At 42.0% G+C, this 21,178-nt stretch overlaps 1 protein-coding gene across 2 annotated transcripts in view; it reads right to left on the bottom strand.

The window, feature by feature from the left end:
• The window catches only part of GDA (guanine deaminase), a 254,581-nt gene that overhangs the window by 112,647 nt on the left and 120,756 nt on the right, over positions 1 to 21,178 (bottom strand). The window contains exon 1 of one of the 2 annotated variants that reach the window (XM_025281610.3): positions 13,943 to 14,247. The exons of the other annotated variant lie outside the window; for it this stretch is intronic. Coding sequence (XP_025137395.3) covers positions 13,943 to 14,065 — 123 coding nt within the window. The 5' untranslated portion in view covers positions 14,066 to 14,247. Of the gene's footprint in view, positions 1 to 13,942; positions 14,248 to 21,178 lie in introns of those variants that run through there. 2 annotated transcript variants of the gene reach the window in all.

Genomic DNA, 21,178 nt, shown 5'->3' with positions numbered 1-21,178 from the left:
CTATGTGGCAACCTGGATGGGAGAGGAGTTTGGGGAAAAATTGAAACATGTACATGTATGGCTGAGTCCCTTCTCTGTTCACCTGAAACTATCATAACATTGTTTTTTGTTTTTTTTTTAATTTTGTATTTGTTTATTTATTTTTTTTAAATTTTATTTTATTTTTAAACTTTACATAACTGTATTAGTTTTGCCAAATATCAAAATGAATCCACCACAGGTATACATGTGTTCCCCATCCTGAACCCTCCTCCCTCCTCCCTCCCCATTCCATCCCTCTGGGTCGTCCCAGTGCACCAGCCCCTAGCATCCAGTATCGTGCATCGAACCTGGACTGGCAACTCATTTCATACATGATATTTTACATGTTTCAATGCCATTCTCCCAAATCTTCCCACCCTCTCCCTCGCCCACAGAGTCCATAAGACTGTTCTATACATCAGTGTCTCTTTTGCTGTCTCGTACACAGGGTTATTGTTACCATCTTTCTAAATTCCGTATATATGCATTAGTATACTGTATTGGTGTTTTTCTTTCTGGCTTACTTCACTCTGTATAATAGGCTCCAGTTTCATCCACCTCATTAGAACTGATTCAAATGTATTCTTTTTAATGGCTGAGTAATACTCCATTGTGTATATGTACCACTGCTTTCTTATCCATTCATCTGCTGATGGACATCTGGGTTGCTTCCATGTCCTGGCTATTATAAACAGTGCTGCGATGAACATTGGGGTACACGTGTCTCTTTCCCTTCTGGTTTCCTCAGTGTGTATGCCCAGCAGTGGGATTGCTGGATCATAAGGCAGGTCTATTTCCAGTTTTTTAAGGAATCTCCACACTGTTCTCCATAGTGGCTGTACTAGTTTGCATTCCCACCAACAGTGTAAGGGGGTTCCCTTTTCTCCACACCCTCTCCAGCATTTATTCCTTGTAGACTTTTGGATCGCAGCCATTCTGACTGGTGAGAAATGGTACCTCATAGTGGTTTTGATTTGCATTTCTCTGATAATGAGTGATGTTGAGCATCTTTTCATGTGTTTGTTAGCCATCTGTATGTCTTCTTTGGAGAAATGTCTATTTAGTTCTTTGGCCCATTTTTTGATTGGGTCATTTATTTTTCTGGAGTTGAGCTGTAGGAGTTGCTTGTATATTCTCGAGATTAGTTGTTTGTCAGTTGCTTCATTTGCTATTATCTTCTCCCATTCTGAAGGCTGTCTTTTCACCTTGCTAATAGTTTCCTTTGATGTGCAGAAGCTTTTAAGGTTAATTAGGTCCCATTTGTTTATTTTTGCTTTTATTTCCAATATTCTGGGAGGTGGGTCATAGAGGATCCTGCTGTGATGTATGTCAGAGAGTGTTTTGCCTATGTTCTCCTCTAGGAGTTTTATAGTTTCTGGTCTTCCATTTAGATCTTTAATCCATTTTGAGTTTATTTTTGTGTATGGTGTTAGAAAGTGTTCTAGTTTCATTCTTTTACAAGTGGTTGACCAGAGTTCCCAGCACCACTTGTTAAAGAGATTGTCTTTAATCCATTGTATATTCTTGCCTCCTTTGTCAAAGATAAGGTGTCCACATGTGCGTGGATTTATCTCTGGGCTTTCTATTTTGTTCCATTGATCTACATTTCTGTCTTTGTGCCAGTACCATACTGTCTTTTTTTTTTTTTTTTTTTTGAGATAATTAGAAGCTTTAATAAAAAATAACTCAATGACCAGGTTCAGAAATGAGACACAGCTTTAAGTAGTAATGAAAAGTAGCTTCTTTGGAATTTTTCAGGTTATGTGTGGAGTTTCATGTATGTGGTAGGTTGTTATAGCAACAGCCCCAAACCACATGCCCTCATGTGTTACTCTCCCAAACTGATGTGGGCTTGACACGTGACTTGCTTTGGCCAACTGGACATTAGCAAATGTGGCACAAAAGGAGCTTGAAAAGCCCTTGTGCTTTCGGTTTTTTTCTCTGGCTGCCCTAAGAGAGCAGGTAAAGAAGCCCAGGTGAGCTCACCTGCATGAAAATCACGATGGCTCCAGCTCTTCTGGCTCCTCAGTGGGAAAGAGAGAGAAAGAATGTCTACCAAATCAATCACATTGTCTAAAGACACTTTGTACCATGTGAACATTCAGTGACAAAAATCTTACACAAATGTAATTAACTGCAATTAGAATAACCTTTCCCTGGTGAGGTAATATGCTGCTACTGCTGCTAAGTCGCTTCAGTCGTGTCCGACTCTGTGTGACCCCATAGACCGCCTCCCACCGGGCTCCCCCATCCCTGGGATTCTCCAGGCAAGAACACTGGAGTGGGTTGCCGTTTCCTTCTCCAATGCATGAAAGTGAAATACATTGTTATAAAAATCTAAGAATACAGCAATGACATAAGACAGTAAGACTTAGTTTATTCCACATTTACCTTGAAATTCCCTTGAGGGCACAGTTACAGATCTGTATAGAAAACTCAATAACGAAGGGCCCCAGAGGACCAGCCCTGGCAACCAGCACACCCCACAGCAAAGTGACAAACAGCTGTCAAACCACTGGGCTCACTTGCTCCGCTGCAACTTGTGGATAAGAATGAATAAACTTCATTCCTGTGTCCACATTTCAGCAAAGAACAGCATCAAGAACCACCTTTCTACAGGTCTACAGGTTCCTCAGCACATTTTGGTTTGTACCTCTCTCTCCACCTTTCCTGTAGACAGGTTGCAATTAGGAAAAACTGCTGTGAAATCCATGTTGGACACATTTTAGGCTGTCATCAGGTAGGAAAGCGGGCAAGCATGTCTGCCCTTTCCTTGACCAACTGCAGTCGTTACAGCCATGGTTTCACTGCACTTGGAAAGGGCTTTGCTCCTGTTTGCACAGAAGGGTGCAGAGTCATAGCCTCAGGGAGTCAAGAAGTCATTAGATTCATCCTTCATTTGGACAATTACACTTAAGCCTTCCCAAGAGGTCCTTTATCTTCTTCAGTGGGGAGGGAACAGACTGAGTAACATCCTGAGGCCCATCTGATCTCTCTCACCAGGGCCTTGTTTTAATGATTACCATCATAGAGAGGGGGTTGATTAACTTCTAAACATCAGATTCCTTACCTGTGAAATGAGGAGGCTTTTTATACTAGGTTATTACAAGAACATGAACAAGGTACTAACACGTAATAAGGCAGCAATAACACTAACCTCCTACTACAGTTTAAGCATCTGAATCCTTTCTTTGATATGCATAGTGACATCTGATAAATATGAAACAGTTCATTGAGAACCACTCTAATAGCAATCTTTCTATTCATTCCTTAACTCCTTGACACAGAATCTCTTGTTGACCAATCGACTATTTACTACAATTCAAATAATAGAACAAAAAGCAGCTTGAGAACAAATTATGACTTAAAAAGTGTTGTTTACAAAGACATATTAAGGAACATTCATCATATCATGGCTTAGTATAATCCACCAAAGTTAACTAGAACTTGTCAAAGCAAAAACAAAAAGAACAACCAAAAACCAAAACAAAAGAAAGATTCACAGAAGTCTAATGTTTTTGGAAAAGAATGCCATCAATCTGTTTCAAGATTTGAGTTCATCTAATGTCAAGAGTCAAACATCCACACAATTGTGGTTACTCTTCTCACCCTTAGGAATGAGTGACCTGTAGATATCGTTTAGAAATAATTAAAGTGCTATAACCTGGAAACACTGTTTACATCTCTAACTCAGGTCAACAAGAACACAGTACTAGATTTAGTAAATGTAATATTATCACCAGCCTAACCAGAGCAGGTATTATAAGACCCAAACTATATAACAGATTGATACGCCTGAGAAAGTTCTCAGGTCTCTCCTTCAGCATAGTACTATTTACTGTAAAATTGATAACTGTGGCTTTGTAGTAGAGCCTGAAGTCAGGTAGGTTGATTCCTCCAGTTCCATTCTTCTTTCTCAAGATCGCTTTGGCTATTCGAGGTTTTTTGTATTTCCATACAAATTGTGAAATTATTTGTTCCAGCTCTGTGAAGAATGCTGTTGGTAGCTTGATAGGGATTGCATTGAATCTATAGATTGCTTTGGGTAGTATACTCATTTTCACTATATTGATTCTTCCAATCCATGAACATGGTATATTTCTCCATCTGTTAGTGTCCTCTTTGATTTCTTTCACCAGTGTTTTATAGTTTTCTATATATAGGTCTTTAGATTCTTTAGGTAGATATATTCCTAAGTATTTTATTCTTTCCGTTGCAATGGTGAATGGAATTGTTTCCTTAATTTCTCTTTCTGTTTTCTCATTATTAGTGTATAGGAATGCAAGGGATTTCTGGGTGTTGATTTTATATCCTGCAACTTTACTATAGTCATTGATTAGTTCTAGTAATTTTCTGGTGGAGTCTTTAGGGTTTTCTATGTAGAGGATCATGTCATCTGCAAACAGTGAGAGCTTTACTTCTTCTTTGTTAATCATCTATATCCCAAAACAAAATAAAGTTTTTTTAAAAAAAGAATAGTTGTGTTTCCCTTGTGCAACTGCTTTCAGCAATTGCCAATTAGGCAACATATCCTTTCAACAGCTGGCACCTAAGAAAGTTAGAAACCAGTAAGAATGTAAGTCGTTTCACAATGCACCTTAATTTATAGTTTTGTTTTATGTCAACAACTAACTTTTTCTTCTCTCTTACATATATAAAAGCATCACCACTTGCCTATGCCCTCTAAGTAAGTAAGTAAGTGAAGTCGCTCAGTCGTGTCTGATTCTTTGTGACCCCATGGACTGTAGCCTACCAGGCTCCTCTGTCCATGGAATTTTCCAGGCAATAGTACTGGAGTGGATTGCCATTTCCTTCTCCAGTGGATCTTCCTGACCTAGGGATCGACCCCGGGTCTCCTGCATTGTAGACAGATGCTTTACCATCTGAGCCATCAAGAAAGTCATGCCCCGGAACTGCCTTAATTCCTTTCTACAGAAAGGGGATTGTAAACACATGACCAATTAGATTTTTCTTCCTGCAAGTGAGGGAAGTCCACCCTGACCTTTATCCATACTAAATAGTCAGATCAACAATAAGAAGAGTGACAGATTTTATTTTCTTGGGCTCCAAAATCACTGCAGCCATGAAATTAAGACACTTGCTTCTTGGAAGAAAAGCTATGACAACTTAGACAGCATATTAAAAAGCAGAGACATTACTTTGCCAACAAAGGTCTGTATAGTCAAAGCTATGGTTTTTCCAGTGGTCATATACAGATGTGACAGCTGGACAATAAAAAAGGCTGAGTGCCAAAGAAGTGATGCCTTTGAACTGTGGTGTTGGAAAAGACTCCTGAGAGTCCCTTGGACAGCAAGGAGATTAAACCAGTCAATCCTAAAGGAAATCAACCCTGAATATTCACTGGAAGGACTGGTGCTGAAGCTGAAGCTCCAACACTTTGGCCACCTGTTGCAAAGAACTGACTCACTGGAAAAGACCCTGATGCTGGGAAAGACTGAAGACAAGAGGAGAAGAGGACAACAGAGGATGAGATGGTTGGATAGCACCTCCCACTCAATGGGCATGAGTTTGAGCAAGCTCTGGGAAATGGTGAAGGACAGGGAAGACTGGCGTGCTGCAGTCCATGGGGTTGCAGAGTCAGACACGACTGAGCAACTGAACAAAGTCAGATCAATGCCCATTAAGTGAATGGGCATACCATAGGCCTGCAGGACATCCTGTCCACCACCTCTGTACCCATCAGAACCTCACAAGCAATCAGCCATGTGTAAGATACACTAATACCTATGCTGCCTCACAGCAATGAATCAACCAGACTGCCAAGACATTCCAGGAATTAACAGACAACTTTATGCAACTGGAAGGACAGCAAATTCCAGTCACATTCAGCAGCACCGCTTTAAGGCCTCAAAGAGTAAATCAAGTTGTGCTTCATTTAAAAATCTCTCCGGAATCAGAAATGTATTTTTCTAAATTACCACACACGATAATCCACTACATCACATCACTACATATCCCCTTCAAAACACTTTTCTGATCGCCTACATTGTGTTACAAACAGTAAGACAATGTTGAGGAGCCTTAAACATAATGGAGTGCCAGCCCTCTTCATGAGAGGAGGCAGCCAGAACCCCTGGAAAGTACGTTAGAAATCAGACAGGCTTGGGTGTCAGTCTTGGCCTTGCCACTCACTTGCCGTGACTGCAGTCAAACCAGCTAACTCTCTGAACCTCCGTTTCCTTATTTGTAGGATAGGGATGACAAAGATGATGATGATGTCTCATCTCGGGACTGTTGTATAAAGAGTCTGACAGAGTGTCTGACACAAATTATGACTTAATAAATGTTACCTTCTCCCCAGTTCACCTCCCATTTGTCAAAGAATTTTAAATCAATTCAGTGAGTGAGAATATTCTATAGAGCTAAGTATAATTAAAGGCAAAAGTGAAATAATCACTTTGTGAGAAAAAATAATAACAATGTCCAATATTTGTTAAGCAATTACTATGTGCCAAATGCTTTACACATACTATCTCATCTGCCTCACCTCTCCTTCAGTGTGCTATTGTTGTCCATATTTTATAAATGAGGGTACCAAGGCTCTAATATGTTGGGAAATTTTTCCAAATAAGTGGCAGAGCTGAAATTTGAATCCACATAGTCTGACTCCAGAAGCCATGCACTTAACCACCAGGAAAACACTTGTTTGAATATACATGCAAAATTTTATGGAAAAACAAAAGGTAATTTATTTCAACTGGGGGATGGTGGTCAAAGAAGCCTTTGGGAAGAAGGGGATATTAGAACTGGGCCTTGAAGAAAGAGCAAGATTTCACTTTGATAGAGGTAGAGTAGAAAAGGGATTTATATAAAGGAGGACTATTCCAGGCTGAGGGATTCGCACCAAAAACATGGAGGTGTAAAATGATAGGATGTGCTGGGACACAGTGAGAAATTGGCATAGATAGATATCCCTGGGAGAAGGCAATGGTACCCCACTCCAGTACTCTTGCCTGGAGAATCCCATAGATGGTGGAGCCTGATGGGCTGCCATCTATGGGGTCGCACAGAGTCAGACACAACTGAAGCAACTTAGCAGCAGCAGCAGCAGATATCCCTGACAGAGAACGCAATGGCACCCCACTCCAGTACTCTTGCCTGGAAAATCCCATGGACAGAGAAGCCTGGGGGCTGCAGTCCATGGGGTCACTAAGAGTTGGACACGACTGAGCGACTTCACTTTCATGCATTGGAGAAGGAAATGGCAACCCACTCCAGTGTTCTTGCCTGGAGAATCCCAGGGCTGGGGGAGCCTGGAGGGCTGCCGTCTATGGGGTCACACAGAGTCGGACATGACTGAAGTGACTTAGCAGCAGCAGCAGCAATCCCTGAGCTCATGGTAACCCTACTCCTAATTGCAAGCAAGAAGGATGGAGCAGGAAGAAGTATTAAGAAAGCAGCTTGGGACCAAATGTCATGCCTGAAATGTGTTCCAGGGGCATTTGGATCTTAGAGGCACCAGAGAGTCACAGGTGGTTGCTATGATACAGCAAAGAGAAGATACATGACATTACCCATCCTTCAAGAAAGAAACTGTCAATAATGAGGAGGAGGTATTAGAATGGGGGAGAGAAAACTGTTAGGAGGTTCCTATAATACTTGAGGAAAGACAATGGAAGCTTGGACAGGGCCAATGACAATGGAAAGGGGTATACACAAAGATATCCCAGGGGCCAGTTAGGGGGCCTGAATACTGATATGGGTGCCTGAGGAGACACTGACATTTTTGGCCAATAAGGAGAAAATAGAAATGAAAAAAAGGACAAAGCAGCTAGCAGTTCTTTGAAAAATAATGTGATTCTTTGACAAAGCAGTGTAATTGTTAGAGGTGCTTTGAGCTGCAACTTACAGAGAAGTAGACAATGAAGTAGACAATGAAGACATTTTGTTATTTCATGGAATAAGTCAAGGGACTTCTTGGAAAGCTCCAGGGACAGCTAACTGTTCAATGATGTTATTCACATCTATATGTTCAAAGAGGGACTAGGTTGGTGCCTCTGGAAACCTCTTAATTTTTTCCTCATTGACCCAAGCAGTGGCAGCAGCAGCCCCATTCCTCACGTGAAAACATCTAATAAAGGAAGACTTCTCTTTCCACATCTGTGTCTATTTTTTAGGGATAAAAATATTTCCCAGAATCCTCTGAGATGACTTCCTGTATGCTGGAATGCCACCACTGACCACCCTTAGCTACCAGGAAGTTACAGAAATAAGTATCCAACAAGCAGAATTATGATTACTGTGGATGGCTTACACCATGATATATCTATGAGCCAAGTATTACAGGTTATCAAATTCAGAAAGTGTTAATAAGAAAGAAGGGGTTATGGCTACTGAGTGGGTAACCAACAGTGTCTGCCATAAGCATTTTGAACAAAGCAATCTGCCTTCCAGAAAATGGGAATTTACAAGAAGAAAATGTGATATTTGGCCAAGGACACACGTTTCTAATGAAAGTGAAGCTCTGATCTGGCAGACTCAGAACAAATAGCTTATCCTAAATTCCCTCTTCAAGATCATGAGATATTCTGAAGTCTTGAGCTTATCAGAAGATCTTCACCAGCCTAAGAAAAAGGAAAAGATGATACACAACTACTAAGATTTGTGATTCAGACTATGAGAACTCCTAACAAAGCAAGATGATTCAATTTCAGCTGAAATACAACTCTTGCTCCTCTGAATAGTTTTGGAAATTAAAGAACATTGACTCATTCCCTTAACCATGGCTATTTAACTCTTTTCTGAATGTTCAAGTCCTATGTGTTCTTTAATGTCCAGTTCAATTTTGGCTTCCTTCATCAAATTTTTCCTATCACCAACCAATTTGTAGCTCACCATACAATTTAATACATTCACAAACATCTTCCTAATTCTGTTATCAAATTCAGTTGATTTGACCTGAAATAGTTACCAATTCTGTCCACCTCTTTTCATGTCCATTGCTGATAACTGTTTATGTTTACTGGGCATGTGCTTCATTGCAAGGCATTATTCTACACACTTTACAATTATTAATTCATTTAATCTTTTAACAACTCTATGAGATAAATTATAGTAATCATTTTATACATGAGGAGACTTGGAAATAGAATTGTTAAGTAACTTGTTCAAATTCACATAGGTAATAAGTGATACAGATATTACTGAGAAATCATTTCTTAATTGATACATTACATTTCATCTCTTATAACTCACATCCCATTCACCTAAACTATTGCAACAGGATCCTGTCAATTTCCTTGCCTGGACTTAACTCCTCTCCATGCAGTCTTTATCCTAAAGCTAGAATGATCTTTAAAAAATGCAAAACTTGGTCATGGTAAATTCCTCCCCAAACTTTCTATGCTGTCCAAGATTTTGCCCCATTTACCTCTCCAGTCTTATCTTGGGTTATCCTTCTTCTAGAACTTTTGATTCTAACCACCTTTACACTTTCATTCCTTCCTACCCAATAGCCTTTGCACAGGCTGTCCCTCTACCTAAAAGGCTCTTCCTTATCTCCAATTTTGCCTTCCCTACCTATTCAAATCTACTTATCCTTCAGAACATCACTGAAATGTCACTCCACACGCAGGAAAGCCTTCTTCCCACCTTCAGTTCAGTTCAGTTGCTCAGTCGTGTCCGACTCTTTGCAACCCTATGAACCACAGCACGCCAGGCCTTCCTGTCCATCACCAACTCCCAGAGCCTACCCAAACCCATGCCCATTGAGATGGTGATGCCATCCAACCATCTCATCCTCTGTCGTCCCCTTCTCCTCCTGCCTTCAGTCTTTCCTAGCATCAAGGTCTTTTCAAATGAGTCAGCTCCTCACATCAGGTGGCCAACATTTTGGAGTTTCAGCTTCAGCATCAGTCCTTCCAATGAACACCCAGGACTTATCTCCTTTAGGATGGACTGGTTGGATCTCCTTGCAGTCCAAGGGACTCTCAAGAGTCTTCTCCAACACCACAGTTCAAAAGCATCATTTCTTTGGTGCTCAGATTTATTCACAGTCAAACTCTCACATCCATACATGACCACTGGAAAAACCATAGCCTTGAGTAGACAGACATTTGTGGACAAAGTAATATCTCTGCTTTTTAATATGCTGTCTAAGTTGGTCATAACTTTCCTTCCAAGGAGTAAGCATCTTTTAATTTCATGGCTGCAATCACCATCTGCAGTGATTTTGGAGCCCAAAAAAATAAAGTGAGCCACTGTTTCCACTGTTTCCCCATCTATTTGCCCTGAAGTGATGGAATCAGATGCCATGATCTTAGATTACCCCACCTAAAGATTAGCTCAAGTTCTGAAGGTCATAGCAGATTCTGTTAATTACTAAATGATCAGTCATACAAGGGCAGGGCTGAGTTTGCATATTTCATTCATCAGTGTATTTCTAGCAGTGAGCCCACTGTTTCACTCAGAAAGCAGTCCACTTTTACAATAAGTACAAGTCTAAGCTTTCTTGCCAACAGTGCATGTTCTTTGAGGTCAGTGACTGTGCCTCAAAGAGGTGGGCTACTCTAGTAAAGAGAATATGGGCTTTGGTTATGTTAATTCAAAACCCATCTCTGGATGCATGATTTCTCAAGTCTCAACTTTTCCAACTTTAAGAGGAAATAATTACATTGAAGAATAAAAGAGATACTGAAAGTAATGTACTAGGAAACCTGGCAGCAAATGCTCTTTAAATTGTTCTTCCCAGAGGGTCACTGGCATGAGCAGTGACGCTGCACAGCAGAGGTCCAGTGACCTCCCCCACCTCCCACACAATTCACCTTGGGCCAAGCTTCCTTCTCCACCTGTTCACCTGCATGAATATCATCATGTGGAGATAGGCAAAAATGCTACAGTGAGCAAGAGGTTAAGGATTTGCTAGGTGCAGAGGGAAGTAAGAGGACAAAATGAACATGGTATGTGCTGAGTATCCACTAAGTGACAAGCATTTTCATACATTATCTCATTTAATATTTAGCAGAAGTAAATCTCATTCTACAAATGCAGAAACTGGGGCTCAGAGAGGTTAAATGTCTTACCCATGGGCTTTGAGCAGGTAGGTGGTAGAGACCCGACTTGAACTCTGGTCTGCATAGGATTTGCTGCTGCTACCCCAAGGTAATACCTCCAAAACAATTTTCTTCCTCGCTCTTGCTCTCAGGTAAATGTGCTTTAAAGACCCAAGACATCTTTTACCTATCTTTAAAGTCAACCTGACCCAGTGGGAAGAATTAAACAATTTAGTAATATGTGAGCACTCAGTGTCTCACAATTACCTATCTGCAAATGAATTACACATGCTGGAGTTTCTCTTTCAAAAAGCTACATGCTGCTTAAGTAGAAAAACTAACTCAATTCAAAATGCCCAATACTAAATTGTTGACTAGAGAATTTTTTAAAAATTAACCTAATTTTGAATGAGTTTTAATTGATGAATTAAAAGTAGCTAGTCATTATCATTCTCTGGGCCTAAATGAAGTTAATAAAATGAAAGATTAGGTGGAGAAGGGAGAAGGAAGACAGGGGAAATTGTGTCCCCTCTGAGATGCTACACAAGCCCAGGGCTTGAAATGAAGAACTGAGCACCCAAGACCCCCCTACAACTAGTTCCATCACGCAACCTATATACTGAGGTTACCCAACATGCAACCCATCCACTGCTGCTGCTGCTAAGTTGCTTCAGTTGTGTCCGACTCTGTGCGACCCCATAGACAGCAGCCCTCCAGGCTCCCCCGGCCCTGGGATTCTCCAGCCAAGAACACTGGAGTGGGTTGCCATATCCTTCTCCAATGCATGAAAGTGAAAAGTGAAAGTGAAGTCACTCAGTCGTGTCTGACTCTTCACAACCCCATGGACTGCAGCCTACCAGGCTCCTCTGTCCATGGGATTTTCCAGGCAAGAGTACTGGAGTGGGTTGCCATTGCCTTCTCTGAACCCATCCACTACCCGTGCCCAAATCTCCTGGGACTTTTGTGAATGCCACTTCTGAGGACTTACTCCAGATCTACAGATTCAGATTCTCTGGAAGATGATGCCCAGGAAATGGCATTTTAACAAACACCCCAGATGTTTCTGATTCATCCCAAGGTTTGGAAACAGCATTGGGTGCTCAGTAAAAATGCAAAGATCAAGATGATTCTGCATATTTATTTACTTTGTGGGGACACAATTTTCTGTAAGAATCTTGAAAACGTTTTAATGAATAATATATTTATCCCAGCAACTCTAAAGACCAGGCAGTCCCACTTTCAAAATGAGGGAATCAAGTCTTAAAATACATGTGACATGTCCACCCTTTACAATCAGGAATCAACTACTTGCACCTAGAGGAGAGGGATAAACAGTTACCAATTCACCGATTAGTGCATTTTATACTGTAAATCTAATCCACTTGATTAACTTATGTTTGTATGCAATTCCTAGTTAATTCTTTCTTGTGGGGGAATGGCATTTTTCTAAATTTATAACTTCAGTATGCCCCTTAGTTACAAATAGACTCCCTGACTCAACTACTAATTGCATGTTCAGGACACTCTTTTATTCTTCTGTACAACCCCCAGGAATGGTAAATTTTTTAGATAAATTACTTCCTTTTCTTCCTCCTTACCACTGATTAAAGGCAATCCACTAGCCAATTCTCTCACCTGCTATCCTACCATTTCAAATTTTGGAAATGGAAATGTAGATCGTAAAAGAAACCTAATTGTTGAACAGCTTCTTGTGATTAAGCAAATATCTCTACTCTTTCCTTAGTTTAGCAGTCTCTCTTCCTTTGTTTCTGGGGACTTGCCCCAAGCCTAAGGAATCCCTGAAACTTGAGGGTCAAGTACCCAAGGCAACAATTCATTAGCCATGGGCTTTACTGGAGTCTTCCCAATTGGAGGAGCTCTGAGAGTCTCATCACCTTGGAAACACAACAGCAAGCTCCCTGAATATACACAGAGTATAGATTTTTAAGCACCATAAGAAAATAGGGTTTAGTTATCCCCAAATGTAAGAGTCATGATTCAAAAGTGTCACTGACTGGGAAGCATCTTCAGTCAGGAATAGCATCTTCAAGCTGACAAGTCACAAATATGTGTTCTTTTGCTAACCAAACCGGTAGTTGAGGAAAAGCTCAAAAATATCCCATCTCTATCTTTAATTTTTCTCCTAAAAACGGAATGGCTTCCTCTGAAACTGGCAAGGCCACTGCCAATACAATTACCACTGGTGTGTATGGAACACTCAAGTTACCTACGTCTTTAAATCCTGATTTTTGGAAATAGAAGTGCGAAAGATACACTCACAGAAGACATTTTGAACCTTAAAATGGAACTGCTTGTTTTGATGCAAATGGCTGGGGGGTGGGGTGGGGGCAGTGAGGCGGTAAATTTCTCTCGGACTATCCTTTCTAGTATTACAAGTTGTCTAGTCTGGATCATTAGTATCAATATGTTGTTTGCTGAATGATCAGATGAATGAAATCAGTTCTTAACTTATTCGAATGCACTGAAAGGGCTCAACAACACTGATCAAATGACCCTTCTATTATTTCGTTCGCAATAAATTCAATCAAATTTACGGAGCGCCTAGGCGATGCTAGGCACTATGCCAGGAGCCTGAGATAACAAAAATGAATGAAGCAAGGTGCTAGTTTATTAATGATTTCAAGATTTGAGAGGGCACAGCCTCGCTCCCCCTTCCACCGAAGCCTGCAAGGCTGTGGAACCAATCGTACTCTACATCTCCCAGCACCTGGGAACACTTTACTTCCATTCCAACTCACGAACCCAGCACCAGGGCTCTCCCGGAAAGAGCCAAACCCTTAAGTTCAACTCCGCACCGAGCTAACTCCGGAGTCCGTGGCTCACCGGGCGAGATTCCTTGCACCTGTCCGCCCGCCCGTCGGGGTGCGCCAGACCCCGCACCCGCTTACTTTGCCACTGTCGCTCACACCAAGGAGGTGGTCCCGTATCACCTCCATGGGGCAGGTCCAGGTGGAGTGGACGAACGTCCCTCGGAAGATGTGCGCCAGGGGCGGCATCCGGGCGGCACACATGTAAGCGGTGGCGCGCAGCGCGGAGTCCGCGGGCGGAGGAGGGCGCACCGGCCGAACGCGCGGCGAGGACTCCCTGTGGCTGCGGGCAGCTGCCGAGCCGGCACCCGCTCAGGCCTCGGCCTGCCCCCGCTTCCGCGCGATCGCCTGCCCCCTGCAGACCGCGCCCAGGGGCTGGCTTCCTGCCTCCTCGATGCCAATAGGATTTGTCTCCCGTGAGTTGGTTCCAGTCTTTCTCTCCTCCCCTGCTTTATTTTTTGATACAGTTAACTCTTTGAGTTTCCAAAATCACCGCTCACGTAGCGATTCTTTTAACCCTTGGTGGCTGTCGCCCATGCAGGGGGCTGGAGGTGAAGGGAGGAGCTGGAGGATTCAGGATTCCAGACCTGTAACTTTAACTGATCACTGCATCTGCTTTCTCCTCCGCCTTTAATTAGCACACCCAGAGTCACATCTACCTGCTTTATTGCCCTTTAAACTCTTAGCTATTTGTGGCTCAACTCTGGGCCTATTCAACCACAAGGTCTTACCTGGCACAAGTTCAGTGCCAGGGTGACAGGTCTGTTATGGCTGACTACCTGGAGAAGGGAATGGCTATCCACTCCAGTATTCTTAGGCTTCCCTGGTGGCTCAGATGGTAAAGAATCTGCCTACAGTGCTGGAGATCTGGGTTCAGTTCTGGGTTGGAAAGATCCCTTGGAGAAGGAAATGGCTACTCCCTCCAGTATTCTTGCCTGAAGAATTCCATGGACAGAGGAACCTGGTGGGCTACAGTCCATGGGGTCACAAAGAGTCAGACACAACTTTCACTTTTCTTTCACCATACCAACCAGTTTCATTTTCATTTCTGTGGGTTGCAGAATTTGTCTTAACCTGATGTTCTGGAAGCATGTCCTACAGAATTGCTGGGGTCCCACCACTGGAGGTTAATCTTGACCCCAAAGTTCTTTTCTTCACCTGAGGCTAACGTTTTGGCCCTTGTGTCCACCCACAAACAACTCCAATTTTTCTCATACCTAAAATAAATGAATCTCTTTGATTTACTTCCAGTTGTACACTGGAATCAAGATTGCCGGAAAAAATATCAATAACCTCATATATGCAGATAACACTACCCTTATGGCAGAAAATGAAGAGGAACTAAAAAGCCTCTTGATCAAAGTGAAAGAGGAGAGTGAAAAAGTGGGCTTAAAGCTCAACATTCAGAAAACTAAGATCATGGCACCTGGTCCCATCAGTTCATGGGAAATAGATGGGGAAACAGTGTAAACAGTGTCAGACTTTATTTTTCTGGGCTCCAAAATCACAGCAGATGGTGATTGCAGCCATGAAATTAAAAGATGCTTACTCCTTGGAAGGAAAGTTATGACCAACCTAGATAGCATATTCAAAAGCAGAGACATTACTTTGCCAACAAAGGTCTGTCTAGTCAAGGCTGTGGTTTTTCTAGTAGTCATGTATGGATGTGAGAGTTGTACTGTGTGAGTTGCCGCAGAATTGATGCCTTTGAACTGTGGTGTTGGAGAAGACTCTTGAGAGTCCCTTGGGGACTGCAAGGAGATCCAACCAGTCCATTCTAAAGCAGATCAGTTCTGGGTGTTCATTGGAAGGAATTATGCTAAAGCTGAAACTCCAATACTTTGGCCACCTCATGCGAAGAGTTGACTCATTGGAAAAGACTCTGATGCTGGGAGGGATTGGGGGCAGGAGGAGAAGGGGAGGACAGAGGATGAGATGGCTGGATGGCATCACTGACTCGATGGACATGAGTTTGAGTGAACTCCAGGAGTTGGTGATGGACAGGGAGTCCTGGCGTGCTGAAATTCATGGGGTCGCAAAGAGTCGGACACAACTGAGCGACTGAACTGAACTGAACTGTACAGGGGGAAAAAATTAAGTACTCAAGCCAAGTTACCAGAAATGGCAGTGTGGCATGGCTTGGTGGAAAGAGTGCTGGATTAGGAATCAAGAGTTTATGGTCCATGCAAGTGGGCCTCAGCATCCTTATCATCCTTGTTTGTGAAAATGGAACTTGGACTGAGTAGTTGCTAAGACTGAGACTAGGTCAGCAGTCCTACCCTACAGCATGTGCACGAAGTCCTCTCCTAAGTTCCTCCGGAAAGAACAACTTGTTTCCACTCAGGACATTTGTACATGTGGATCCTTCTGCCCCTAATGCCTCCTGTGGATACTGACTGGCTCCTCGTAGTCACTAAGTCATGTATGACTCTTTTGCCACCCCATGGACTGTAACCCACCAGTCGCCTCTGTCCAGGGGATTTCCCAGGCAAGAACACTGGAGTGGGTTGTCATTTCTTTCTCCAGGGATCTTCCTGACCAAGGGATCAAACCCAAGTCTCCTGCATTAGCAGGCAAATTCTTTACCACTGAGCCACCAGGGAAGCCCCTTCTCATCACTGGTTTGCCTCAAATGTCAGCTCTTTGGCGTAATCTACCTCCAACACCAAGCTAATAGCACAACCCTATCCCTCGCAGTTTCTATTGCATTAAACTATCTTGTTTCTGCTATTGCATTTATCATAGCTAATTTCATTTATTTTATGCTTTTTTATTTATTTCTGCTTCCCTTCCCCCAGTACACACACACAGATACACAGAGTAATAAAAGTGCCACAAAACCAGGTGTCTTATGCCTAGAACAGTGCCTGGTATTTCTTACATATTAAATGAATGAATGGTTTTTGGGGGAGCAGAGAAGTAACTTGAGATAAACATCTATTTTGGCTCCTTCATAAAGTATCAGGGTTTCACATTGCCATGCATGAGTAGGCTTTCTCTGAATCTCTGCTTTTATGACCAAGGGGTAGCTTATATAAATGATTGATCCCCTTCTCAATTCCTTCACCTCCTCCTTACCAAGGTGGAGGAGGACCAGTTCATGAGGACTTTCTTTGCTTTAGCACTGAAAGTTTCACAATGCAGGAAACTGCCAGTCCCAGGCACACCAAGATGAGTGATCATCCTGCCAAGAACTCGGATTAAGAAACCCTGAGATTAGGAAACTGAGAGCTCTGCCCTTGCCTCTGGGAGGTGTCAGCCCTTTCTCCCTGTTGCTTTCTTCTGATTATGCAGACCACACTTCCTGCTTGCAGTCCCAACTGAAACATTCTCTTGATCTGAATACACACACACAAACCTTAGAAAGAAAAGAAAATGTCTCGCTGTTATTGTAAAAGTGGAATCAATTCAACATTTCTAAAAGATGTATTGGTTTCCTAAAATAAATACAACTAATTTATTATTTAATGAAAGTCACCTAAATGTCCAACAATTGAGTCTAGTGAATTAGAATCCATTTACTTAGTAGAATATTATGAAGTTTTAAAAAACAATAGGGGATATATGTGACCCTGTGGGAATTACATGTAATAAAATGTCAAGTTTTTTTTTAATTAATTTATTTTAATTGGAGGCTAATTACTTTAAATACTGTAGTGGTTTTTACCACACATTGACATGAATCAGCCATGGGTGTATATGTGTTTCCCATCCTGAACCCCCCTCCTACCTCCCTCCCCATACCATCCCTCAGGGTCATCCTATTGCACCAGCCCTGAACCCTGTCTCAGGCATCGAACCTGGACTGGCAATCTATTTCATATATGATAATATACATATTTCAATGCTATTCTCTCAGATCATCCACCCTCGTCTTCTCCCACAGAGTTCAAAAGTCTGTTCTTTACATCTGTGTCTCTTTTGCTATCTCGCATATAGGGTCATCATTACCATCTTTCTAAATTCCATATATTCCATTAATATACTGTATTGGAGTTTTTCTTTCTGACTTACTTCACTCTGTATAATAGGCTCCAATTTCATCCACCTCATTAGAACTGATTCGAATGCATTCTATTTAATAGCTGAGTACTATTCCATTGTGTATATGTACCACAGCTTTCTTATCTGTTCATCTGCTGATGGACATCTAGGTTGCTTCCATGTCTTGGCTATTATAAACAGTGCTGTGATGAACATTGGGGTTCAGTTTAGTTCAGTAGCTCAGTCATGTCTGACTCTTTGCAACATCATAAATCCCAGCACGCCAGGACTCCCTGTCCATCACCAACTCCCAGAGTTTACTCAAATTCATGTCCGTTGAGTTGGTGATGCCATCCAGCCATCTCATCCTCTGTCGTCCCCTTCTCTTCCTGCCCCCAATCCCTCCCAGCATCAGGGTCTTTTCCAATGAGTCAACTCTTCCCATGAGGTGGCCAAAGTCCTGGAGTTTCAGCTTTAGCATCAGTCCTTCCAATGAACACCCAGGACTGATCTCCTTTAGAATGGACTGGTTGGATCTCCTTGCAGTCCCCAAGGGACTCTCAAGAGTCTTCTCCAACACCACAGTTCAAAAACATCAATTCTTCAGCAATCAGCTTTCTTCACAGTCCAACTCTCACATCCATACATGACTACTGGAAAAACCACAGCCTTGACTAGACAGACCTTGTAGACAAAGTAATGTCTCTGCTTTTGAATATGCTATCTAGGTTGGTCATAACTTTCCTTCCAAGGAGTAAGTGTCTTTTAATTTCATAGCTGCAATCACCATCTGCAGTGATTTTGGAGCCCCAAAAAATAAAGTCTGACACTGTTTCCACTGTTTCCCCATCTATATCCCATGAGGTGATGGGACCAGATGTCGTGATCTTAGTTTTCTGAATGTTGAGCGTCTGAATGTTGGTGTGAGATGGTACCTCACTGGGGTCTTGATTTGCATTTCTGTGATAATGAGTGATGTTGAGCATCTTTTCATGTGTTTGTTAGCCATCTGTATATCTTCTTTGGAGAAATGTCTGTTTAGTTCTTTGGCCCATTTTTTGATTGGGTCGTTTATTTTTCTGGAATTGAGCTGCATGAGCTGCTTGTATATTTTTGAGATTAATTCTGTTGCAGGAAGAGGGACCCCTTCCAGGGCCTGAAACTGTGCTCTTGTCTAACACTTGGAAATGAATTGTCTGAGAAGACACATGTGCTGACAAAGCAAGAGATTTTATTGGGAAAAGACACCCGGGTGGAGAGCAGTAGGGTAAGGGAACCCAGGAAAATAGCTCTGCCACATGGCTGGCAGTCTAGGGTTTCATGGTGATGGGATTAGTTTCCAGGTTGTCTTTAGCCAATCATTTTGACTCAGAGTCCTTTCTGGTGGTGCACACCTTGTTCAGCCAAGATGGATGCAAGAAGAAGGATTCTGGGAGGTGGTCAGACATGTGGTGTCTCCTTTTGACCTTTCCTGAACTCTTCCAGTTGGTGGTAGCTTATTAGTTCCGTGTTCCTTACCAGGATCTCCTGTCATAAAACAACTCATGCAAATGGTTAGTATGGTGCCTGGCCAGGGTGGGCGGTTTCAGTCAGTGTGCTTCCCCTAACAATTCTTTGTCAGTTGCTTCATTTGCTATTATTTCTCCCATTCTGAAAGCTGTCTTTTCACCTTGCTTATAGTTTCCTTCGTTGTGCAAAAACTTTTAAGTTTAATTAGGTCCCATTTGTTTATTTTTGCTTTTATTACCAATACCCTGGGAGGTGGGTCACAGAGGATCCTGCTGTGATTTGTGTCAGAAAGTGTTTTGCCTATGTTTTCCTCTAGGAGTTTTATAGTTTCTGGTCTTACATTTAGATCTTTAATCCATTTTGAGTTTATTTTTGTGTATGGTGTTAGAAAATGTTCTAGTTTCATTCTTTTACAAGTGGTTGACCAGTTTTCCCAGCACCACTTGTTAAAGAGATTGTCTTTTCTCCATTGTATATTCTTGCCTCAAGTTTTTTTAATGGTGTTTATGCTATGGTTCAGAGAACACAATGGCAACCCACTCCAGTACTCTTGACTGGAAAATCCCATGGGCGGAGGAGTCTGGTAGCCTGCAGTCCATGGGGTCACAAAGAGTTGGACACATATGAGCGACTTCACTTTCATGTTTCACTTTCATGCATTGGAGAAGGAAATGGCAACCCATTCCAATGTCCTTGCCTGGAGAATCCCAGGGATGCGGAGCCTGGCAGGCTGCCACCTATGGGGTCACACAGAGTTGGATATGACTGAAGCAACTTAGCAGCAGCAGCAGCATGCTATAGTTAAAATCAGGAAATGCCTAGGACATAATGGCTAGAATTGAAAAGGTGTGCCAAACAATGGCAGTCATTCTACTGAGGTAATGGAATTAGTAGGAAATAGTGTTTCATTGTTACACATGCTTGATTGAATGAGTAATCACTGTGTACTTTGAATAAAGTTAATCTTCTTAAGAAATCAGATTGATTATATTCTTTGCAGCCAAAGATGGAGAAGCTCTATAGAGTCAGCAAAAACAAGACCAGGAGCTAACTGTGGCTTGGCTCAGATCATGAACTCCTTATTACCAAATTCAGACTAAAATTGAAGAAAGTAGGGAAGACTACTAGACCATTCAGGTATGACCTAAATCAAATCCCTTATGATTATACAGTGTAAGTGAGAAATAGATTTAAGGGGCTAAATCTGATGTATAGAGTGCCTGATGAACTATGGACGGAGGTTCGTGACATTGTACAGGAGACAGGGATCAAGACCATCCCCAGGAAAAAGAGATGCAAAAAAGCAAAATGGCTGTCTGAGTAGGCCTTACAAATAGCTGTGAAAAGATGAGAAGCAAAAAGCAAAGGAGAAAAGGAAAGATATAAGCATGTGAATGCAGAGTTCCAAAGAATAGCAAGGAGAGATAAGAAAGCCTTCCTCAGCGATCAGTGCAAAGAAATAGAGGAAAACAACAGAATGGGAAAGACTAGAGATCGCTTCAAGAAAATTAGAGACACCAAGGGAACATTTCATGCAAAGATGGGCTCAATAAAGGACAGAAATTGTATGGGCCTAACAGAAGCAGAAGATATTAAGAAGAGGTGGCAAGAATACACAGAAGAACTGTACAAAAAAGATCTTCATGACCAAGATAATCACAATGGTGTGATCACTGACCTAGAGCCAGACATCCTGGAATGTGAAGTCAAGTGGGCCTTAGAAAGCATCACTATGAACAAAGCTAGTGGAGGTGATGGAATTCCAGTTGAGCTATTTCAGATCCTGAAAGATGATGCTGTGAAAGTGCTGAACTGAAAATGCCA

This window comes from Bubalus bubalis, chromosome 3, assembly GCF_019923935.1.
Source record: "Bubalus bubalis isolate 160015118507 breed Murrah chromosome 3, NDDB_SH_1, whole genome shotgun sequence".
Lineage (NCBI taxonomy): Eukaryota > Metazoa > Chordata > Mammalia > Artiodactyla > Bovidae > Bubalus > Bubalus bubalis.
The sequence above is the reverse complement of the archived record's forward strand: the minus strand, read 5'-3'. Positions and strand labels throughout refer to the sequence as shown.